Source organism: Eptesicus fuscus, chromosome 5, assembly GCF_027574615.1.
Source record: "Eptesicus fuscus isolate TK198812 chromosome 5, DD_ASM_mEF_20220401, whole genome shotgun sequence".
Classification (NCBI taxonomy): Eukaryota; Metazoa; Chordata; class Mammalia; order Chiroptera; family Vespertilionidae; genus Eptesicus; species Eptesicus fuscus.
This window is the reverse complement of record NC_072477.1, coordinates 105,992,394-106,015,238: the sequence shown is the minus strand read 5'-3', so window position 1 is coordinate 106,015,238 and position 22,845 is coordinate 105,992,394. Positions and strand designations below refer to the sequence as shown.

Below are 22,845 nucleotides of genomic sequence, written 5' to 3'. Positions count from 1 at the left end.
AAAGAATCTTTCTAGTCTTGGTCCTCTGTCCCTGAATCTTGCCTTATTTCTCTTCATTTTACTTATTACCAACTCACAATTATATACGTGTATGTATGTATTTAGCCTTTTATTATGGAAAGTTTCAAATATATATAGAATAGAGAAGTTGATGTAGTGCAATGGATCCCTATGTTTGACAGTTATCAACCCTGGGCCGATATTTTACTCCCCCATGTACCTTGCTTCCCACAGACTCCAGACATCACACAATTTCATCTGCAAATACTTCAGTGCAAAAGTTAGATTTTACATGTATCTGTTTGTTAGAAGGCAGCCTTCAGGGCAGTTGGTATTTGTCTGTCTTGCTCACTGCTGTGACCCTAGTACCTAGCACAGTACCTGGTTCATAGCAGGTGACTTGGGACGTCTGCTAGGCCATGTCTCAGGTCTCCAAGGAGGGTGTGTGTGCAGGTTCTGGTTTGCAGAGGCCCATTGTGTCAGTGAGTACATTTGCACATAACTGTGTGCACAGCTGCATGTGGCAGTACCATGAGTATGTATGCATGTGGCATGTGCATGTGTGCTGCTGCAGCAGCTGGTGTCTGAATGCGTGCTTCTTCCCTGACGTCATCTCCCACCTCCCAGGACCTAGGACTTGCTCTGGGGAGTATTTGTCTCTCTCTCAGCAGGGCGTGGGTGTGAAAGGATGGGAGCATTTGTTTAGCACATACTATGTATCAGTCCCTGTTCCACCCTCTGGAGGATGGAGCTGGAGAGCCCTTCCTGTCCTTCTCTGGTTAGCAGGAGACTGTGCCATTCTAGCTGGCAGAGTGGGCAGCTTCCTTCCTCCCTGGCACTAAAGCTCAGCCCAGTATTGCTGACATCAGCTGGGTGGGGTGTGGGATATGTAAGTATGAGGGGTGGCAAACTCCTACGGCTCCTAGAATGACTCTTGGGTAGGTGGACAATTGAGGCTACTCAAATGTGGGCAACTGGGTACAGAGTTCTGGCCCAGGGTCTCAGCAGCCCCCTTCCCATCTTAAAGAGCTGGCCTTGGAAGATGGGCAGTGGTGGAAGAACATGCCTCCAGCCCATCACCAAGTTTACTCCTGGAGGCGATGCCCTATCAGATCAAGCCTTCCACAGCTTCTTTCAGCCTGATTCCCCAGAGCCGATTTCCTCCAGGAAGCCTGTGTTCTGGCCCTCCCTCCTCTATTCCTCTAAGGTAGGCCAGATGGTCCCAGCCCAGCCCAGCCCACCCTAACCCCAACTTCAGGGAGAGTCCTGTGAATCATTGGAGTGGAGGTAGAGAAGGAGAAGTCAGAGTGGGGCTGCCAGCTTTTACCCAGAACTTGACTCCCCGCTTGCTGCACAACTCACTCTTGCTTCTGGAATCAAGCAAAGGAAAGTGTCTCAATGTTCTCTTTTCCAGATGGGGACTGCATGCATTTGACTTTCCAGGAGGACTGAGCATTTGTTTAGCACAAACTGTGTGCCAGACATTGTGATGGCTATAATCCTATATAATAAAGAGGTAATATGCAAATTGACCCTCACAAGATGGCTGCCTATGACTAGGCTGGCAGGGGGGTTAGTGAGGGACAAACAAATGACTGAACAGCAGGCTATGTGGGGGGACCAGGCCAGCAGGGGGAGCAGTTGGGGGCGACCAGGCTAGCAGGGGGGGGCAGTTGGGGGTAACCAGGCTGGCAGGGGGGGCAGTTGGGGGCGTCCAGGCTGGCAGGGGGGTCAGTAAGAGGTGACCAGGCTGGCGGAGGAGGCAGTTCTTGGAGGTCTCTGCTGTGGACTCACATGTCTCGCATCGCTGGCCTACCCACACTTACTCCAGAATCTAGGTGTTCAGAATGCCACTTCTGAGAGATGTGTCCTTGGCATCTGGAGGGGCTCCAAGCCTCTGGGAAGTAAGCTGCATCATTGTGATAGTCACTCCTCTAAGGTTAGGCCTCTGACCAGCGGTGGTCTGTGAGGTGCCAAAGATTGGGGACCGTTGGTTTAAGGAAACCTTTGGGGCAGCGGTTGCCAACCGGTGGTCTGCGGACCACTGGAGGTCCGTGAGGTCCGAAAGGTTGGCGACCGCCGCTCTAAATGCAAGCAGGGTCCTCTGGGTGGGGAAGCAGTGGGGACACCTTTGGCTCTACTCTGCTTCTTGCTCCTGAAGGTTGGGTCAGGTAACCCCTGCAGTGGTTAGGTCAGCTGCTACAGGAGGTTCTGAGGAGGGGCTGTAGGGATGGAGGAGGCTGAGTGGAAGGGGCTCTGAGTTGTCTCCTCCTCCTGAGTATTTTGATTCTATCTGTGGTGGTCTCTCATGCATGATTTGGTGAAAGTGGCAAAGTCCATGGGTTTCTGAGCAGAGAGACCCGAGTGTCTGGGTGGGAGGGAGTCATGGGTGAGTATGGAGGGAAAGAAGAATGAGCTCTGAGAGTCTGGGAGGGACAGATGAAACCTGCTCCTTAGAAACTTAGTGCCTGGGGACAGGTCTGCCTGGGTCCTGAAAGGGGTCTGGGAACCAGAGCAGCAATTGGGAGCCCAGTCGGCACCCCTGGGAATGAGGGAAGTCAGGGGAACCAGTGGCAACTTAGGAAAGGAGGTCTGGATGGGACTGGTGGTTAGAGACCTCTTAACCGGTGGGAAGGGAGGGGTTCTATTCTGGTATTAGATGTTTACTGAACATCTGCTATGCACCTAACCCTGGGTCAGGCTGGACACAGCATTGAACTATGTTTACTATAAGGTACTGAAGAACTTTGCTCATGCCAGGGCCTCAGCAACTTGGAAGGGGAGGGCAGTTGGGTGCCAGAACCAGGTTGGGGACCATGGCCAGTATCTGTTCTGGGGGCAGAAGGGACAGTTAGTGTGGCAGCCTCTCTTGCTTCCACTCTCTGTGGGACAGAGCTTTGGGAGGCCCAACACCTCCTTCCTGACCAGGCCTGGATGGTAGCCTGACAGGCAGCTCTTTCCCCTTCTCTGCTGGCCCCTGCTGCTCCCCCGTGAGTGAGACAGATGCTCTCACTGGTGACTTTGGCTAAACACCTCCCTTCGTCCCTCACTCTGCATGTGGGACCCAGAGAGGTGGGGAGGGGCCAGGGTGGAAAGGACCAGCTAGGCTGCAGAAGGCAGGGTACAGGGGCTGCTGCCCTTCCCGGGGACCAGTGTTTGGGAGGTAAGGGTGGGAGCGGGCTGCTTCCTGAAGACTCTCCCCATTGGAGCAGACCTGGCTGCCAGCCTCGCCCTCCTCTGCTTCCCTCTTTGTTTCACTGGAGACAGGAACTCCAACATCAGAACCCTATCCCCCCAAATGGGGACTTCAAAAGAGTGTAGGAGAGAAGGATAGACAGCCCAGGGTTAGGTGCTTAGGAGATGTTCCATAAACATCTATTGCCATTGGAGTGAAAGACAACACCTTGGAACAGTCATGAGGTTTGACCTCCTTCCAGCTGGGTCATTGCCTGAGTGCAGTGATTTTCAACCGGTGTGCTGCAAGAATTGAACAAAACATGCAATACCTGACTATTTAGTAGGGACACTGACCTCTTTTCCCTTAGATTGTCAATAAAAAACAAAAAGCAGCAGTCAACACAACAATAGCCATCCACTGTGAATGAATCAAAGTCATACCTAGTTTTTTGTCAGACTGTGGTGTGCCACAGAATTTTAGTAATTAGTTTATGTGTGCCATGAGATGAAAAAGGTTGAAAATTGCTGCCTTAGTGTGATGTTGGTCTGGTCCCTGCCTCTCATGGCTCAGTTCCCTCAGAGGTCGACGGGGAGGATTTGAGTCAGTGCATCTTCAACTTTGCTATTTGGTTGCGTTTCAAGTACCTGGGACCTTGTTTAAATGCAGAGTGTGATTCAGCAACTCTGGGGTGCGCCTAAGATCCCTCATTTCCAACAATGCAGGTGTTCCTGGTCTAAAGTCTTTGCTCTACTTTGAATGGCAAAGACTTAGACACTCATTGAATTTGGGCCTTCAGGGTTGGTCACTTGAGCCCCTTGTGACCTCACCAGACATCAGAAGGAAGCCTTGGGATTAGCTCCCAGCTCCAGGCTAACAGTGTTGGCAGTCCCCAGGTTGAGATCAGGGGAGCTCCTTCAGCCCCAAGTGAGGCTGTGTTCAGGTAGAAGGATTCCTTCTTGGCCCTGGATGATTTAACCAAGGGCTGCTCTGTCTTTAGGAGCTCTTAGGACACTGAAATGCGAAAGAACACTGTACAATCCATCAGTTATCCTAGGGGCCACGAGGCCCTCTGAGGAGCTGGCACCCTTTAGGAGGATAGCAGCTCTCAGTTAAATACTGCACCTCATTGCACTGAGAATGGAAATGTGACAGGAGGTAAGTTTGGCGTTTTTGACTCGGCTTTAGTGGCTGCATGGCTGCCCCTTCCAAGGAAAGGCCCAACACTCTCTAAAAAGAAGGAAGCAGACAGCCAGTTGCCCTCTTACTCTGGGGTTCCCCTCATCAGCCAGCACACATCATGGCGTGGTAGTTATTCATGGCGGGTTGGGGGATCTTCAGCAAGGGCTGGGTGGATTCCTATCTGCATTTCTCATAGCAGTATTGGCACAAAATACCCTTTCCAACACCTGACTAATCCTAGCAATAACTACACAGGGATGGTGTTACCTGAGAGCTCCTGGGGTGGGCCAGGAACTTTGGAGAGAGGGGTCCTGTAGGTCTGCTTCCCATTCCTGCCCCACCAACTTGCCAGGGCTCACTCACATATATGGCCAGGAACAAGAGACCCAACCAGAGAACTCTGCGGGGGCTGCCCTGGTACCTTTATCCCTTTAAGATCTATAATCTTCAGGGCCCAGAGGAAGATGTCAGCAACCCTGGAAGTTCCCATTGGTCAGCAGAAGTGGTGGTGGGGGACCATTTCTCCTACTTTCTATTGGAGGATGATGGTTCTAGCTCTGTGGGTTCCACAGCTCCCATAGCAACTTCATTTAAAGGGCCAACTTGTAGAGTGAGGAGAGGGGCTCAAAAAGAGCCCATTCTTTGGTACCTAAGAGGTTAAACCCGTGGTCCGCAAACTGCGGCTTGAGAGCCACATGCGGCTCTTTGGCCCCTTGAATGTGGCTCTTCCACAAAATACCACGGCCTGGGCGAGTCTATTTTGAAGAAGTGGCGTTAGAAGAAGTTTAAGTTTGGCTCTCAAAAGAAATTTCAATCGTTGTACTGTTGATATTTGGCTCTGTTGACTAATGAGTTTGCCGACCACTGGGTTAAACCATTTGATCTGGGCCTCTCTGGAGGCCTCTACTCTGTTCCCCACGCCCTCTCCACCACAATCCCTCCCACTGTGGGATTGATGTCACTTCCCAGTTCTGCTGATGTCACTTGGGTCTCTAGATGAGCAAGGCATCTTGGCCCTTGACTCATTGTGGCCAGCTCCTGGGATTGTGGGAAGGCCACAAGTAAAGAGCATAAATCTCCAGTTTGTGTGTATATGCATGTATTATGTAGGCAGGTATTTATCTCTGTATTGTGTGTCTGAAGATTTGAAGATGCACAGCTGTTTGTACAAGTGCACATTGTGTGTGTGTGTGTGTGTGTGTGTGTATGTGTGTGTGTGTGTATGTGAGAGAGAGAGAGAGAGAGAGAGAGAGAGAGAGAGAGCTCGTCAGAAGCTCCCAGACATTCCTGATCACTTATATACAGGTTGGCTTCTATCCTCAATGCCTGGGAGGAGCTGGCTCCTTAATAGGAAATGATGAATTATTTTGTAAAGTGGATAGCAATCCCCTTAAGCCTCAGGGGCATATCTGAAATCTGCAAGGTTCTGGCAGAGCTGCTAGCACAATTCCTCTAGTGCCAGCTTACTGTCCAGCTGAGGCTTAGAGGAGCCAGAGTAGACACTGGGGGCAGGGCAGGCTGGCCTGGAACAGAGAGGGTTTGGTCAGTCCTCTGGGGAAATCCGAGCTGAGGCCAGATCCTGCCTGGAGAGTCTGTCATCCTTGTCTCGCCTTACAGTTCCTGGGAAATTGGTTGCTCTGGGTGGAGACTGGCCCCAGATATCAGGGCCCCGAGGATCCAGCCCTGTGCTTCTGGGAGAAGCAAAGCAAAGCATAGAGACACCCTTGGCAGGGCCCTGCGTGAGGCTGGCCTGGAGGGTGCTGAAGAGACCGGGAAGTCAGACCAGGATTAGAGCTCTGGGTATGAAGGGAACTCTGTGGGGGTCCCCACCTATGGGTCCTGGCTATCCTATAGGACAGGCTTTCCCTGTGGCAACAAGAGCTGGCTGGGCCTTCTGAGAGAGTGAAGAGGATCTAGGTGACTGGATGTAAAGGCATCAGAAGGAGGGCTGGTCCAGGGGCAGCCAGTGAGGAGGAAGGGATCTCCTCTCTTGCCCTAGTTTCTGGTTTAGATGTTACAGGTGTTGAGGCACAGGGAAGAGGTGACTCAAACACAGGTCAGCTGCCAAAGGCTGGTTGGGGCTCTCCACTCCCAATCTGGCTGTGCTCAAGCCTCTTTCCCCCTACTCCAGAGCTCAGACACCTCTCATGCTTCTTAAGAGGACTTTAACCTGGGGTATCGCCTGGGACCCAGAATCTGTCTCCATTTCCCCCAACTCTGGGAGACCCTCCAAAGGGAAAGGACCAGAGGGTGGTGGCTCCTCAGGAACTCATTGGGGGCCTTTTGGAGACCCTGTGTCTCTAACCCACCCCTAACCAAATGATAACCCTTTGGGCCACACAAAGAAACAGCTTGCAGAATCCTTGCTGCTTACTCTGCTTTTGAGGAGCACCCATGATCCTCTTGTTGGAAGGTTAGAGGCCAGTAGAAATCTTCCTTGTGAATATCTCCATGGAGCTGAGGGCAGGTGTCTGAGGTGGTAGTGTCTCAACTTTCCCATCATCACCAGGGCCCAGCCTTGGGTCTTCATGTCTCCCTTACTCTCCTCACCTTTGGTGCTCTAACCTCTTGAGAGGTGGGTGGAGAGGGATAGGTCTGTGGAAGCCAAAACGCAGGCTAAGACATCTAGGGCTGGACACTGAATATCTCTTGGTTTCCTTTTTTGCTTTAAGCTCTTTGGAGAGAGCCTAGCCCACGTCTACTAAACCAAAGGGCTTTGGTCCCATCCCACAGAAGAAGCAGAGATCTGGTCCCAGGAGGGGGATGTTCGGGGCTCCTGTGGCCTTGGCCACCCTGCTGGCTTTGGGGACCAGGGGAGTGCAGGCTGGTGTGGACAAAGACCCAGTGCACAGTCAGACAAACAACACACAGCTGTCCAGAACCTCTGAAGCACCGTTTATCCAGGCCCCATGGAGCCGAGTGTCCCAAACTGCCTGCCCTCTAGTCCTCAGGGGAGCACAGGCATTACAGTGCCCATGGCCTCAGACCCCGCATGCTCCCCAGCCCAACCTGTTGCAGGGCCACACACGCATGCTTGCTTAGCCCTCATCCCATGCAGGTGGTAATGAACTGGCCCCAGACCCTCCTCCATCTCACACTGCCAGGGACTCCATCAATCTGGGCTAGCTCAGCACCACGTTAAATACTTTCCTTGCAATCTCCCTTAAATAAACCCATCCCCAGAGCAACCCGCCCACCTTGCACTCTGAACATATTCTACTGGCTTCTGCCTTCCAGAGGGTGGAGGGGCTCTCTCTTCCTTCGCTCCAGGAAATACCATTTCCCTAAAAGACGAGGGGGAAACATTTTTCTCTCAACCCTGGGGCAGAGACAAGGGGAGGCCTGACTTGGAGGGACCACCTGGGAACCTTGCCTGCCCCTCCCTTTCCTTTTTTTGCCTTGCCCTTAAGAAGGTTAGGAGTGACTCACCTGAGGTCACAGACCCAGTACCCAGAGTCCTGGATCCATGTAGGAGGTTGCTCTGGTTTTGATAGCCTAAACTAGCTCCAGGGCAGGGGACTGACTCCCCAAGCCTGCCTCTGTCCTTGGCTCCTTGTAGTTCTCCAGGCATGGAGTGAGCTGGGGAGATCCCAGTTTTTGACTCCACTCTGTCCCAGACCCCTGAAACTTCCTCCCAGCACCCTCCATCCCTGGTGTCCTCAGGTCTGTCTGGCTTTGTGGACACTCAGACAGTATCAGGGCATGGGAGCAATGGGGGCCTGGGCCTGAGCAAGCCTGTCCCTGTCCCGTCAGCACCCGGGCCAGGACAGTCCTTATACCCAGTACTGGCCATTTTTGAGGGCAGGGTTGGATGTCCGGCAGAACTGCAGAAGCTCTGGGTCCTGATGGCCCCCCGGTGGGGGCCTCTGGCCAGGCACAGCTGTGAGGGGGATGGTCTGGCCGGGCTCCACCTTGCGGAAGGTCTCCGTGTCTTCAGCCAGGCCGTTGCGGGGCTTGGCTGTCAGCACCTGGACGTGGTGCTTGCCTGTCTTATTGCGTTTGCGGAGATAGAAGAGCAGGGGCACGATGAGTGCCAGGAGCAGGAGGACCAGGCACACGGGGATGATGACACTGAACATGTTGTCCTCGAGGAAGCCCAGGAAGCCCCCTCTGGCCACAGGTGGCACAGGGCTGGAGGCTGTTGGCCGTGGCTCACCAGTCGGAGGGCCGCTCTCTGGCCTCCCTGCTTCTGTCTGAGCAGCCTCAGGGAGACTAAGCAAGGCCACGCTGTAGGACTGGGCTGCATTGTAAGGCTCAGTGGCGAAGTCCAGCGAGGCCACGGCAGGTGGGACACCTCTTGCCCTCAGCTCAAGAGTGAGACTGTCACCCGCGGGGCCAGGGGACCTACTCTCTGGTCTGCCTACCTCCAGCCCAAGCTTTCCATCCTCAAGGTCCTGCTGTGTGAATTGCTCCACAGGTTGGCCGTCCCTCGGCATACGAACCACACGGCCATGCCGGGGTCCTACCAGGAGCCGGAAACAGGGTACACTGCCTGTGTGGTTGGCCAACTCACCTGCATCTAGGATGGTGGAGTCCAGGCGTAGGGTGGCACCCTGGGGCCACGGACCACCTGCCCACATATGCAGCAGAGCCCTCACAGTGACATTCACTGTGGCTGATGTATTGGCACCTCTGGCCAGTGCCAGGACATTGAAGTGGTCTTGAGAGGAGGAGAAGTTGGTGAAAGCAAAGACCACCTCACCCTGGTCTACCTGGACCTGGCTGAAGGCTGTGGCTGGATGCCCTCCCACCAGGAGATGCCCATACTGAGGCCCCTGGGTGAGGTGGTATGTGGCGTCTGGCTCCTCCTGATCTGAAACCACCCGGAGCTGCTGCCGGCTCAGTGACGAGTGCCCTAAGGCTTGGGGCACCTCTAGGGGTGCCTGCAGCTGCACCTCAATGGTGGATGGCAAGACGTCCACGGCCAGGGACATGGACAGGGGTGGACTGGCCCCGTCAGACACGCTCAGCTGGAAGATGCCTGCCACACTGCTCCCATTGGCCACGAAGGCCAGCCGCCCTGCATCCACATCGCCCTGCGTGAAGCGCCTCACAGGGCCCGCACCGGCCCCTGCCAGGCTCAGGAAGCCATTGTGGGGTGCTCGTTGCACCTTGAACTCGATCTCCTCAGGAGCTGAGTCTGGGTCTACCACACTCAGATGGGCTCTGGAGATTGAGGCGCGGGAGCCGCGGGTGAGCCGGAGAGGAACGGAGGCCTGTGGCAGAGGTGGCCCCTCATTCACATCTCGCACCGTGATGGTGAAGGCCTCTGAAGTTTGGGGTCCTGCCAAGGAGGCCCCTGCCTTCCCCTGGAGGTGGGCATGAAAGTGGAAGCCATCTGGCTGAGTGCCCCTGCCACCATGGGCATACACCAGCTGCCCTGCGGCCAGCTGGGACTGCAGGAAGTGGGGCTGCCCAGCATGGAGGGGCTCCTCAGACAGCAGCAGCTGGCCCCAGGCAGGGAACTGCGTGACCCGGAACAGCACATCGTGCTCTGGGCGCTGAGATGACAAAACACTGGCCAGGAGGTTGGAGGCGTCAAGGGCAGCCCTGGTAATCTTGGCCCGCTGGCCTTTGGAGACCCAGAGACCTGTGGGTAAAACACAGGCTATGAAGCTTCAGTCCACTGAGGGAAGAGCCATGAACCCTCAGGCTGGGGCCCCCAAAGCAACGTTTGCCTCCCCCCTCAGACCAGGTACCCCAGGATGGGGTTCAGAGTTCTCAGGAGGAACAAGGATCATGTCTCCCCTCTGACCTCAAAGCCTCTATATCTGCCCACCCTCCCTATAACATCCCAGGTCCTGGGGGCTGACCCTGGTCTTGAGTCCACTCCTCTCTGGGCCTCTCCTAGTGTCCTCCTAACTTTGCCAGCCTATCATACTGTTCACCTTTGTTCCTCCAGAGACGGCTGGGGCGCTGGGGACAGGCAGCCTCAAAAGATACAGCCACAGCAAGGGTGGTGGCTACATCAGGGGCAGGAGGTGAGGCCAGACGGAGCTTCAGAGTGTCATGGGCCTCCCAGAAGGGCTCAGCAGGCATCTTGTGCTCATATAGAACATTCCCGGCATACACCTGTGGGAGACCACCACCGTTGGAACAAGGCAGGTCCAGCCTCTGTGCCCAGCAGTCCCCTCCCAGGCTGGCACCTCCCTCTGACCATCCCTGGATTATGGCGGTAGCCTCCTAGCCTCATTCTAGGCTCTCCCAGTTGTGCCTGCCTCTGTGTCTGTCATGTGCACTCTCACTGTCTCAGGGGCCACCACTAGGCAGTCATATGGCAGACCCAGGCTTTGCCACTTTGGGAAACTCTCTTCTCTGAGCCTCTGGGGAAAGCAATAGTCTACCTTATTTCTCCCAACAGAGGTCTTTCCTCTTTGCACTGATCCCTGCCTCTCTTGCCTACTGAGTACACCTCTTTTACCTTCTCCCTTTTTTTTTTTTTTCCGTATGGTGTCAATATTGCCCCAAATGGATCATTCCCATCATTATGCAGCCATATTATTCTTTCTTCCACCTTAAAGAAAAAAACTTGATTCACTTTTCCCACAAACATTTGCCACCTTCCCCTTGCTATTCTTTGTTGCAAACTGCAAAAAAGAATAGCTTACACTGCCCAGCTGGCATGGCTCAGTGGTTGAGTGTAGACCTATGAACCAGGAGGTCATGTTAGGTTCCTGGTCAGGGCACATGCCCGGGTTGTGGGCTTGATCCCCAGTAGGGGACGTACGGGAGGCAGCTGATCAATGATTCTTTCCCATCATTGATGTTTCTATCTCTCTTTTTCTTTCCCTTCCTCTCTGAAATCAATAAAAATATATTTAAAAAAGAAAAAGAAAAAAATAGCCCACACTCCCCCCATGATGTCCTAAGTGTACTCCACCCAGGGTTTGCTCCTGTTCTGGCAGGGGCACCAGTGGCCTCCGTGTTGTTAGATCCAATGGTGGGTTGTCAGGCCTCATCTTGCCTTGGATGCCATATGTGAGCATCCCTTCCTCTAATGCAACCTTCTCCAGGATGGCCCCTTGTCTTGGTTTTCTTCCTACCTTAGTAGTTGCTTCTTCACAGACTCTTTTGGTCCCTCCTATTCTCCCCAACATCTATGACTTGGCCTTGAGATTCTTCTCCATCTACAGGCAGGCCCCACCTGCTCTCATTCAGTCCTCAATGCCAGCTATGTGACGATCCCCTTATGTGTATCTCCCACCCGGACTGCTCTCTCTGGAACCCCAGCCTCTTGTATCTACCTGCGTCCTTGGCAGCTTCTTGGGGATGTATAGTGGACATCTCAAACTCTGCATGCACTATGCAGACTCCTGCCCTGCTCGCCTTTCCATCCTCCCAATGCGGAAGATAGCAGCTCTGTTCTTCCAATGGCTCAGGCCAAACTCTGGCATCATCCCTGACTTCCCTCCTCTTCCCACACCCCATCATCTCTGGCCTGGATTATGGTGATAGCTCTCCTAACTGTGGCCTGTTTTGGCCCCTGCTCCCCTCCCCCTACATTTTGTTCTTAATACAAAAACCAGAACGAGCTTTTAAAAAGAAGGTCATGTCACTCTTGCTCAGATTGTGCAATAGCTTATCATTTGACTACAGAGACCCCATTGTGACCCCATTACCCTTTCAAACTCACCTATGACCACCCTTCCTTAGCAAGTCCAGTCCAGCCAACCTGCTGCTTGCTAGGGCTGTCTGCATGTTAAACACCAGGCATATTCTTCATTTCCATAAAGAAGTTCCTCCCCCCTTCTGATCCTAATGTGTTCTCTTGGCTTATCTTTTGTTTTCTCCTTTTAGAAGACACAGAACTACTTTCATTCACTCAGAAAAAAAGGACTTGTGCAATAGCAACATGGAAACTGATTGGTGTGGAAGACTTTAGGAGAGAAGGGTTGTGATGACTGGAGAGCACAGCCTAGTTAAAGGGGTGGTGGCTTCTCAGCTGATTGCTGTAAGAGGGAACACAGGCCTTTTAAAAAACTGGAAATTAGTTTTTTTAATTGGAATCTTCTAACGATTGTACGTTGACCATTAATTAAAAAATATTAAATGCATTGTGCAGGCTATTGGCCAGATATGGCCTGCAAGGACAGCCAGATGTGACCTTTGGCCTAGGCTGAAAGGTGGACAGGAAGGAAATGAAGACCCCTGGGAGTGGGGGTGGGAGGCTGAATGCCTGGGTACAGGAGCATCTTGGGTGGGAGGGGTCTGGTTGAGGGTGAGGCAAATCCCAGGCAGAGTGGAGAGGGTCCCCGAGCTCTGGGAGCAAGCAATGTCCTCTAGGGAAAGAAACCTGGGACTAACAGTCAGAAGGCACAATCCTGGCTTTGCTTCTTACTAGCCACGTGCTCTGAATAACGTCATCTGACCTCTGTGACCTTCAGATTTCTTATCTGCAAAGTGGGGACATCTGTTTCCTGACCCACCCAGCTCAGAGTATTGTGGGGCAGTGGTGATGTCAGATATCACCAAGTCCTCCCTAGCCCCCTTCGCCAAGGGCAGATGGTCTCTGCCATGCTCCTCTGCATGGCACTGCCAGCCCACCCCCTGTTGACTCTTCAACCTGGTCCTTCATATTACTGGGATGCGGGGAGAAGCACTGTAGGGTGGGGGCAGGGCTCAGGAGGCCTAGTCCATTCCCTCCCACTTCCTGGGCACCTGATGACAAAGGCTCCCAGGGACTCAGGGGCACAGCTGCTGCAGCCTCCGGCCTACTGACTATTTCCTTATAGGGAGGGGCAGGAAGAGGGCCATAGCAGAAGCCAGGGCTCCAAGAGAACCAAGAACCAGGCCTTGTGGATGTTGGTATGAGAGACCCAAGAAACCTTTCCTGCCACCACTAAAGACTCTCCTTTCCTGAGGCTTAAAGGCTCCCCACCTGCTCTGCCTTTGGGAGGACCAAGGCTTCCCTGGCACCTTGTGAACACAGAAGGGGTGTGAAGTGACCGGTACTGTTAGCACAGAGCTCTGTGATCCCAGCAGCCCTGTAGTCTGAGTGTTTCCCGTTAGCCTCTGCTGTGTTTTAGGACAGCCACGCCCTGAAACTGCAGTGATGGACAGATGGCAGCTCCACTCCCCACTGGACCTACTCAGCTGCCTTCTGTCCACTCCCGTGCTCCCGGGACCCACTCTGTTTCTTGCTGGCTCCTGACCTGAGACCCAAGCTCATACACCTGCCCACAGGCCCAGATTGTCCAGGGGACGCCTCCATTCAGGGCTGCCTTCATCTCAAACTCCATCCCCTGAACCAAACACTGCCCCTCACCAGCCACTGGGGGTACTAGTGTCCCCCACCCAGGGCACACTTTCTAGCTCCTAGGGTCCAACTTCGTTTTCCTTCTGGAAGCCCAGCCCCAGGACCTGACCCCTGTTCTGAGCCCCTGTCACCTTGACCTCCTGCATCCTTCTCTCTCACCGTGGAACACTAAGTCCCATTTGCCTTAAGGGCCTAGTGGCTACTGGAGAGCAAGGCATGCATGGCCTGGATCAGAGGAGGTTCAGGGAGTGTGCTGCCCACTATGCTGGATCTGGTACCGGTATCCACGTGAGTCCATGGTGGAGTGGGCCACCTGAGATGTGGCTGTAGATAGTTGAACCCTTACCTCAGCCTGAGTGAAGTTCATCAGGGCCTCCCCAGTGCTGCCCTGCTGGGTGTGGAACAGCCGGCCAAGCTGGGGGCCCTGTACCACCCAATAGAGCAGATGGTGAGGGTCGGTGCCTGTGCTGGAGCTGGCTCTCAGGTTCTGGCTGCTAAGCGGCTGGACAGATCCTATGAGAGGCAAAAAGGGCCTGTCAGACTCAGACCAGGGGCCAGGGCAAGGCCTGTGACTTCTGGAGAGGCAGCATGACCCTGATGTGCCACCCACACTTGGTAGACCCACCTGGGCAGACAGTTAGCGTTCGGCTGCCCTCCAGTGAGAGAAGCGGCTGCTTCTGGGCCATCACGTGGAAGAAGTGTCCAGGGGAGGTGTGCTTGCCATCAGAGAGGCTGAAGTGGAAGCCTCCATCCAGGGCTCCTGAGGGCAGATGTGGAATTGGGTATCACTGGCCCATGCTGGCACCCTGTCCTCAGGGTGTCCCCACATCTAAGCACCCACCTCTGTGTGAGAATAGCACAAGCCCACTGTCCAGCTGGGCCTGTGTGAAGCTGTGGGCCTCGGTGCCCAGTGTCGCCTGCAGCACTACTCGTCCATTGCTGGGCTGCTCGATGGTGTAGACCAGGTCCTCGGGCTCTGAATCGTCGTCTGTGCCCTTAAGGGCTGTCATAGGGATGGGCACAGTGCCCCCCTCCCACATCTGGGGACACAGGCCTGTGAAGGTTCTGCCCCCACCAATGGCCATTCTGGGCTCATCTGCACAAAGGGCCCCACCCTATTCACCTTTTTCTGTTACCCCAGGGACCCGTGCCCAGGCTTCCTGCTCCCATCTGCCCCAATCTTGACTGTCCCTCAAGGACAGCTCATGTCCCTCTACCTCAGGAAGCTTCCAGCTCTTACTCTCATAGGCTTCTCAACCCCAGAACCCTCCAAGCCTGGCCAACAGCACTGCTTAATCTGGTTGTCTCACTGGCAAGGCAGAGGTCTCCCTCAGACCCTCTATAGTTTGGCTCCCCCAAGTCCCTGCCCCCACCTGGAGCACAGCAGTGGTGCCCCCATTGCTGTGCTCCAGTAATTTTTGCCTGCCCAGGATATTTAGAAATGGGCTTCCCTTCCAGGTAAAGGAGGGGATGGGAGGCAGGGACAGCTGGAGAGGCTGATGGTTGCCACCACCCTGAAGCACTGAAGCAGCACTGGGAATAGGGCAGTCACAAGCCTCAGTGGGTGGGTGAGGCCTGCTGGATGTGGACTGCCCCTCCCTATGCTCAGTGAAGGGGAAGCTCCCTCAGTCCTCCTACCTGCCAGCAGGGCAGGATCCCATTCCCAGAGTCCTGTTACCTGTCCTGCTGGGTCAACAACTTGTGAGCAGTATTGGGGAGGGGCTTCCAAACCTGGAGAACTAAGGTCTCTGGGATGCTGGACTCCCTCCCCTAGCCCCAGCTGACTCCTGCCAGAGCTCTAGAAGGAAGGCCACTATGGTTGGAGGCTCCTGGCATGAACACAGTGGACAGCACCACCTGGTGGCTGAGCTTCCACATAGCACCACCTGACTGTTCCCTGAGGGCGGGGGTGGGGGTGTGGGGGTGTGGGGTGGGTAGGGGAACAGCCCTTAGCCTATACCCCACCTTTTGCTGGTCTCCCTACCACTGAGCTGCTCCCCAAGGCACATCCTATACCACAAAAATGCCCAGTGCTCATGTCACAGACAGCCTGTCAGCCCTCTTTCGAAGCCTCCCAAGTCTCCTGCTGACCTGGAGTCCACACCCTGGCCATCGCTGTCTTGCTGGGTGAAGCCACACCCTTTCTGTTCCACCAATAACTAGTTTTGAGACCGTAGAGAAGTTTTGTCACCTGTCTGGGCTTCCACTTCCACCTCTGCTGAATGGGGTCACCACTGCTGTGCTCCATGTGGGGGCAGGGACTTGGGAGCCCAACTGTGAGATTTATTTGCTGGGGGTGGAAGTGGGGAGCTTAATGGCTCCTCACCTGGAGTCCACCATTAAGCACTTGAAAGAACTTTCTTCAGGAATTCTGGTCCTAAGCCATAGAAAAACACTTCTGTTGAAAGTGAGCCCAGGAAAGAGCAGTGCCAAGCGTGGCCATTCTCAAGGTTGCCTCCTGCACTTACAAGTTTCCAAGAAGAAAACCTCACACCTGTGTTCTATTTTCAGTGCAATAGCTCTTCCCTCTTCCCAACAGCCTAGTGAGGCACGTGACATTGTCCCTATTTTAAGGAGGAGGAAACTGAGGCTCAGAGAGGGGGAAGCTGTGTGTTGGGCCTTTCTCCAGGAGGGGGTGGGGTGGGAGGTGGTTCTAGAATGCTCTCACCTGCAGGCCTGTGTTTGTGGTGAGGACAGGGGGCTGGTCGTTGACGGGCAGGATGGTGATGGCAAAGGATACGGGATGGCTCTGGCGGTCCATCTCTGAGGCATTAGCCACTAGGGTGAAGCTGTCTGTCCGTGTCTCGCTCCCATCATGAACATAGTGGATCAGCTGTTCTTCCACCTGCAGGCCGGCCCAGGGCTGGAGGTCAGGCTCAGCACCCTTCATGCCCTGCCCTTGGGTGGGGGAGGAGACTGAGTCCCTTAGCACTTCAGTTTCTGCAGGTGGAGACAGCCCTTTCTCCCCGAGTAAAGGAATGAAGGAGTGAAGGAAATGGGATCGTCATTTCTATCTACCTGGTGAAGAAGGAATGAGGTAAGGCATCTGAAGCAAACATGCTCCATAAAGGTGGGCTCCATGTCTCCTCTCTTCACACATCCCCAGACTGGGCACCCCTAGGCTCCCTCACTCTGCCCCCAGAGCTGGACTGTACCCCTGGGACCTCCCTGACAGCATACCTCTCTCCAGGAGAAGGTGTTGAGGGTCCTGTTTTGAGGGTCTTCTTCTCTCCGCAGGGCCCCGTGCCGAGGTGACTCTAACACCTGCAGGACAAGGCCTGGCAGCATGGGGAAGTAGGGCCCAGTGATGCGGAGCAGCGGAGGGGCCAGGGTGCAGGTGCCACCCTCGGGGACACTGAAGTTCTGTGCCTCCAGTGGGATGGTGGTGGGCAGCACTTCCAGCTCCATGTGGATACCCTTGAGGGGAGCACCCAGGCCCGAGGCCACATCCAGGGAGAAGGTATCACTCCAGAACTCAGGGCGGGAATGCAGGTACAGGACCCTGCCCGCATCCACGGCCTCCTGAGAGAAGCTCTTCACGGGGTCCAAGCTGGGCGGCTCGGCTGCAGGGGTGGCGTGAGACAACATCACCAGGTAGCCAGCACTTGGTGGGGTCTTCACGGAGAACACAATGTCTGCGGGTGGCACTGTCTCCTGGGCTGCCTGGTTAACAGAGGGTCACAGGGACTCACCACAGGCACAGGGGAGGCCTCATGACCTCTGAGACACACTCCCTGAGATGTAGACAATTACACATCCTCAGATTCAGTGACATAGACATATAATTTTACCAAATACTGATGTGTGAATAGAGACACACCATCACCCCACATGTACACACACACACACACACACACACACACACACACACACACACGCTGCCCCGCTCCCACTATTGTCACTTCTTACCACCAGAGAGCGCCCCATCCTTCTTGAGGCACAGACTCTAAGACACTATAGGCTCCATGGAACTTGCAGACCCTGTCCAGATCAAGGGCTGCTGGGTGCTCCCTCATCTGTTTGTCCACCTCCAAGTTCACATTCCTGATTCTGTGTCTTTGCCTGGACTTGTCTCTTTGCCTGTAATATGGTTCTCCCCATTTCCTGCTAATTGAAATCCCAGACTCTTCAAAGCCTGGCTCAAATTCTGCCTCCTCCAGGGCAACAGCCTGATGCCAGATATATATAGTCACATTCTGACAAAAGCCCAGAGAGTCAGAACCACAAGGGGCTCAGAAATTGCCAGTGTAGGAGAATAAGGTCCAGAAAGGGCAAGAGACTGGCCTGAGATCACAAAGCAAGTCAGTGGGCCTGCTGGGAGGCCCGTGGTTGCTCTGTGAGGTTCCTGGGGGTTCAGCAGCTCTCTTCAGACCATGAGTCCTGGTCTGAGGTCTGGGAAAGGAGCTGAGGACATGGTAGCCTGGGGACCAGCTAAGTCTGTCTCCAAGGCCTATAATCCTCAAAGTTTGTGTCCAAGAAAACCCTCCAGAGAACTTATTGTTACTAGAATACAGATTCTTAGGCTCAACTTCAGAGATTTTGTGGCCTGGGAGGGGCCCAGAAACATGCATGGTTAACCACAGCATGTGCACATATGCTCATGACATGTGGAGGTACACACAATGCACAGGTAGCTTTATGTACAACAAATCCCCCAGAAACTCTTGGGCACACAACATGGATGTGTACAGGAGCATACCCAAGGCACGCACACAGCTGACCCGGAAGCCACCACAGGCATACTGGAAACATCCAAGCACGCACAGCATGAAGGCCCATGTGCTGCTCATCCCCAGCCCTTTACCTCCAGCTGATCCCTTCTGATCTTAGCTGCCTCTCCTTGGAAGACATAGACCTTCTTGTGCTGGACCAGGTGCAGTGGGGCCAGTGGCCTTTCTAGGGCAATGGTCACTTGTAGGGTGGCATCCGTGTGCATAGGCCCTGCATCCACAGAGAAGGCCAGGGTGTCATGGGGGCTGAGGCTGCCGTTGTGGCTGTAGAGAATGGCCCCATTCAGCAGATCCCGCTGAAAGAAGGCTGTGGCTGGCTGGCCTGCCCGGAGCAGCTGCCCCCAGTGTGGACCAGCTGTGACATGATAGTGAACCTCATCCCCACTGCGGATGTCTAGGTTGGTGTCCAGGTGGAGTACAGCTGTGTCGATGGTGCCCTGGCCTCCTTGAGGGACCACGAGGCTAGAGTCATTGGCCACACGGAGGTAGGGCTCTGAGGCCTGCACTTCAAGCAGTGTGGTGGCCTGGTGCTGCCCATCAGACACCTGTAGCTGGATCCAGCCGCGGTCAGCCCCGGAGTGCATGAATAGTACTCGCTTCTTCCTGAGGTCCTCCTGAGTAAAGCGGTAGATGGGCCGCATGGGGTCATCCACAGCCACAATACTGCCAAAGAGGAGGTCCTTGCGGGTCAGCACCAGTTGGGCATCAGTAAAGCCAGAGTCGGCATCGCTGAAGGCCACGTCATCTGTAGTGAGTAGTCGCTGCCCACCCCGGGCTACATGGAAGATGCGGCTGATGGTCTGCACGGGGGCGTGGTCATTCATGGGCTGGATGGCCACTCGGAAGACACCGCGTACCTCTTCCCAGGCCGTGCCACCGCTGCCCTCCCCCTGGCGGGTAGCTACAAATGGGATGTCATCTTCTGTGGTCTCAGAGTCATCATGCTGGTACACCAGCCGGCCATGCAGCAGGTCCTCATTGGTAAAGGATGTCACCATGATGGTCTTGTCTTGTGTCCCCTGCCATGCCAACCTCCCATGGCGGGGCCGCTCCATGACCTCATAGAGATAGCTGGCATTGTTGAGACTCTTGACGAAGAGGTGGTCAGCGGAGAGGATAGCCTCACCACCTTCAGGGACTGAAAGGAGAACATTGGTGAGGACAGGAGCATCTGGGTCACCACCAATATGGATGGGGAAGGTGTAGAGTGGGGAGAAGTGTGGCGGAGCTGTGACACGGAAATGGAAGACATCCTCGACCACCTCTGAGGCACGTGCAGTGGCTCCATAGGTCACCCTACCAGCTTGCAGGTCATCTTGGGTGAAGCCCTGGCCTTCTGATAGCCGCATGCCCTGGAGTCGCAGATTACCTTTCTTGGGGGCCTGAACTACTTCATAGTGAAAAGTGGTGGGGCTTAGGCCTGCCTCCTCCAGGGTGGCCTCCAAGTGGGCTGTGGTAAGGGCCTCTTGCCGGGTGTTCTGAGTGTGCAGTGGCTCCAGCCGCAGCAGCCACACGGTGGCTCTCTGGACTGTCACTGGGAAGGACAGATTGCTTAGGGTCTCCTGACCCACCTGCACCTCCAGGGTCAGTTTCTCCACCATGTCCTCAGCATGGTGCTCTGGGTCAGTGCTGAGGTACCTCACGCGGCCCTGTTCCAAGTCCCGCTGGTGGAAGGCCTGCGTGGCCCACCATTCTGCACCCTCTGCCCCGCCTGACCCCTGCTTCTGCAGCTCCCCAAACTGCAGGGCTCCAGTGACTCGGAATAGCACACTCACATCCTGCCCTACAGCATTTGTTTCCACTGACAAGTTGGTGGGCAAGACCAGTGCAGCAGAGCCCTGGGCCAGGCGCAGCCCTGTGTTGTGGCGGATCTGAATGGCTGGCCGGACAGCCACCACCTTCAGTGTGGCCAGGGAGCTGGCCTGCATCCCATCGCTGACCCGGAAGATGAGGTCCTGGGCAGGCCCGCCACTGTGGACATAGACAAGGCTGCCTGCCTCCAGCTCCTGGCAGGAGAACTCGGTTGCTGGCTCCCCAGGTTTGTCTCGGCGTTCCACGGGGCCAGGAGCCAGGAGCTGGAAGGTAAGGCCCTCGCAGGTGGAGTCTGGGTCATAGGCCTGGAAAACCTCGGGCCCCAGTGGCTTCTGTGTGTGTTCCAGGATCACCATGAGGCTGCCATGTGGGAAGATGACACGGGGTGGATCATTGACAGGGTTGATCTGGATGGGCAGAAGGTAAGTTTGGCCCCTCCGAAGGCAGGAGGGCACGGGCCCCTGAGCCGTCACTGACACCTCCAGCACCAGCTGGTCGGAGGTGTCCTCAGAGCCGTCGTGAACAAAGCGGGCCTTGCGGTTCACCACATCCAGGAGAGTGAACATTTGCCGAGTCCGCACGCCTGGAATGTCCAGCTCTAACTTGCCGTGGCGCGGCTCACGGCTCACACTGAACAGCACCTGGGATTTGCGCAGTTCAGCCTCTCTCAGGTCCAGGGTGGGCTGCACGTGCCGCCATTCGAGCCAGGCTGTGCCACCCTCAGCCACCACCAAGGGGCTGATGGTCAGCAGTTGGGTGAAATTGTCGAAGATAGGAGGCAGCCCGGGTTCAGGCACGCAGGGCTCAGGCAGCTCCATGGCTGGCCAAACTTCAGGTGCCAGGGTGGAGAAAACTTCGTAGGGGCCATAAGCATCCTCCTCGTATTCGTCTTCCTCAGGCCTGCAGCCAGCCACCATGTGGCGAGTCAGCCAGGCCTCCCGGAGCCCCCGCCTCTGGCCATTGACGCTGAGGTCCTCCATGCAGCCCAGTAGGGAGACACTGACAGCCCCCGCGGCCAGGCCCAGGCGGTGTTCCTGGAGGTGGTGAGAGGCCTCTGCATCTAGCCCCCCAAGGAGAAGACTGCCACGTGGCTCCAGGTAGCTGAGGACCCCACGGTTGGAAGTACGTGTGGGGTACTGGTCCACGGAGATTTCCAGCTGGTGAGCATCTATGTGGACGCTGACCTCGTGGGGCTGCCCATCGGCCACAGGCACGCCGTTGTGGAGCAGCACAGTGCCCTTGCCTTTCTCGACCACAGCTCGCAGGTGGCCCTCAAATATATCCAAGTAGATGAAGTCCCCATGCTGACCACCTGCCTGGAAGGCCAGGGGTGCCTGCTGGCTCCTTGTGATGAGCGTAAACTCCAGGGTGCCTTCATCCCGAGTGCTCCAAGGAGGGAAGGCTGCCAGGGAGTGGGGCCCAGAGAAGCCCAGGGCCACATCATCACCAGCAGAAAACTCTTCAGCACAGCCCTCATGCACATCCGGGGTTAGTGGCTGAAGGAGGCTGTGGCCATTGAGGGTGGCTGCGTGGAGGCAACCCCGCAGAGGTCGGCTGGTTCCCCTCAAGTAGGGCAGGCCCAGGCTTCCAGTGCCCCCCACAAAGAGCCCGTAGGGGACCTTCAGAGGCCCCCCTGTGACTGGGGCTGAAGTGTTGAGGAGCCCATCGACTGACAACCAGGCCCAGCCACCTGACATCGTTAGCCCCACTGTGTGGAGGACGGAGTCACTCAGCAGCATCTCTGATGGGGTCTGCAGCCTCAGTTCCTCCTGGCCTAGGACAAGTCTGACCTGAGGAGAGATGGGGAGTAGGGGAGGCAGCCATGTGAATCTACCACTTTTGTTGGAAAAGCATAGTTGATCCCTAGGGCCTAGGACAAGGTCTTCTCATGCCTCTCTCTCTCTCCTTCCTGTCATCTCTTATTTTCCAAACACTCACCAGAGTGATCCCTATGAGGCCTGGACAGCCAATGGGCTCTGATATGAGTCAGATGTGGCCCCAATCCACAAATAACATATATCTAGACATTCAATCTGGATTAAAAAAAAATTTTGTTCCCTCTTTCCCTGGCTGAGAGATGCTAGAAAAATTACTTTGGAATATAAAAGATTCCATCATGGGCACCTGGGAACCCCTTGCTGAGGGCCCTGAGTGGGGCAAACATGGAGGGTTACCAAAGCAGCCAGGCTCACTATTCAGGGAGGGGGAGCCCAACCAGAGGTTCTGCATTGTGAAGGTTCAGTAAGAAAAGCTCCATGACCTAAAGTGAGGGGAGATCCTTAGGCAGAGAAGAGGGACATGGTTCTGTCTCCAGGACATTGACCCCAGAACTGACTCTGGTGCAGTGCTCCCACAACCCGAAGGCAGAACAGGTCTTGGAAGAACAGGGGAGCTGAAAGAGCAGAGCACTATTAATGAGACCTTGGCAGTCCAAAGATGGAGCACCTCTGTAGGGGTGTGGCCTTATTGCATATGGCAGAGAGGAAGGGTATCAGGATCAGGCTATACCAGGCCAGGTTTAACAGTGAGATCTTATGGCAGTGAGAAGCAATGGCAGCAGCAGTTGGATTGATGGGTGACGGTCCTCTCCTCAGTGTGTCCTGGAATCAGCTGACTCTCATTTGGACTAAGACCTTGGGTTCTCAAACTCTTCATGGTTAGGGAGAAGCCTCAAGAGAGAGTCAGAGGAA

At 55.1% G+C, this 22,845-nt stretch overlaps 1 protein-coding gene across 1 annotated transcript in view; it reads right to left on the bottom strand.

Annotated features, from left to right (window-relative positions):
* Positions 1-8,099: 8,099 nt before the first annotated feature.
* Positions 8,100-22,845, bottom strand: part of CSPG4 (chondroitin sulfate proteoglycan 4) — a 35,482-nt gene continuing 20,736 nt past the window's right edge. Inside the window, exons 4-11 of the mRNA XM_054715660.1 lie at positions 18,418-21,945; positions 16,794-17,276; positions 16,282-16,458; positions 14,455-14,653; positions 14,239-14,373; positions 13,960-14,126; positions 10,246-10,429; positions 8,100-9,947 (exon numbers count right to left, since the gene is read on the bottom strand). Coding sequence (XP_054571635.1) covers positions 8,131-9,947; positions 10,246-10,429; positions 13,960-14,126; positions 14,239-14,373; positions 14,455-14,653; positions 16,282-16,458; positions 16,794-17,276; positions 18,418-21,945 — 6,690 coding nt within the window. The 3' untranslated portion in view covers positions 8,100-8,130. The remainder of the gene's footprint in view (positions 9,948-10,245; positions 10,430-13,959; positions 14,127-14,238; positions 14,374-14,454; positions 14,654-16,281; positions 16,459-16,793; positions 17,277-18,417; positions 21,946-22,845) is intronic.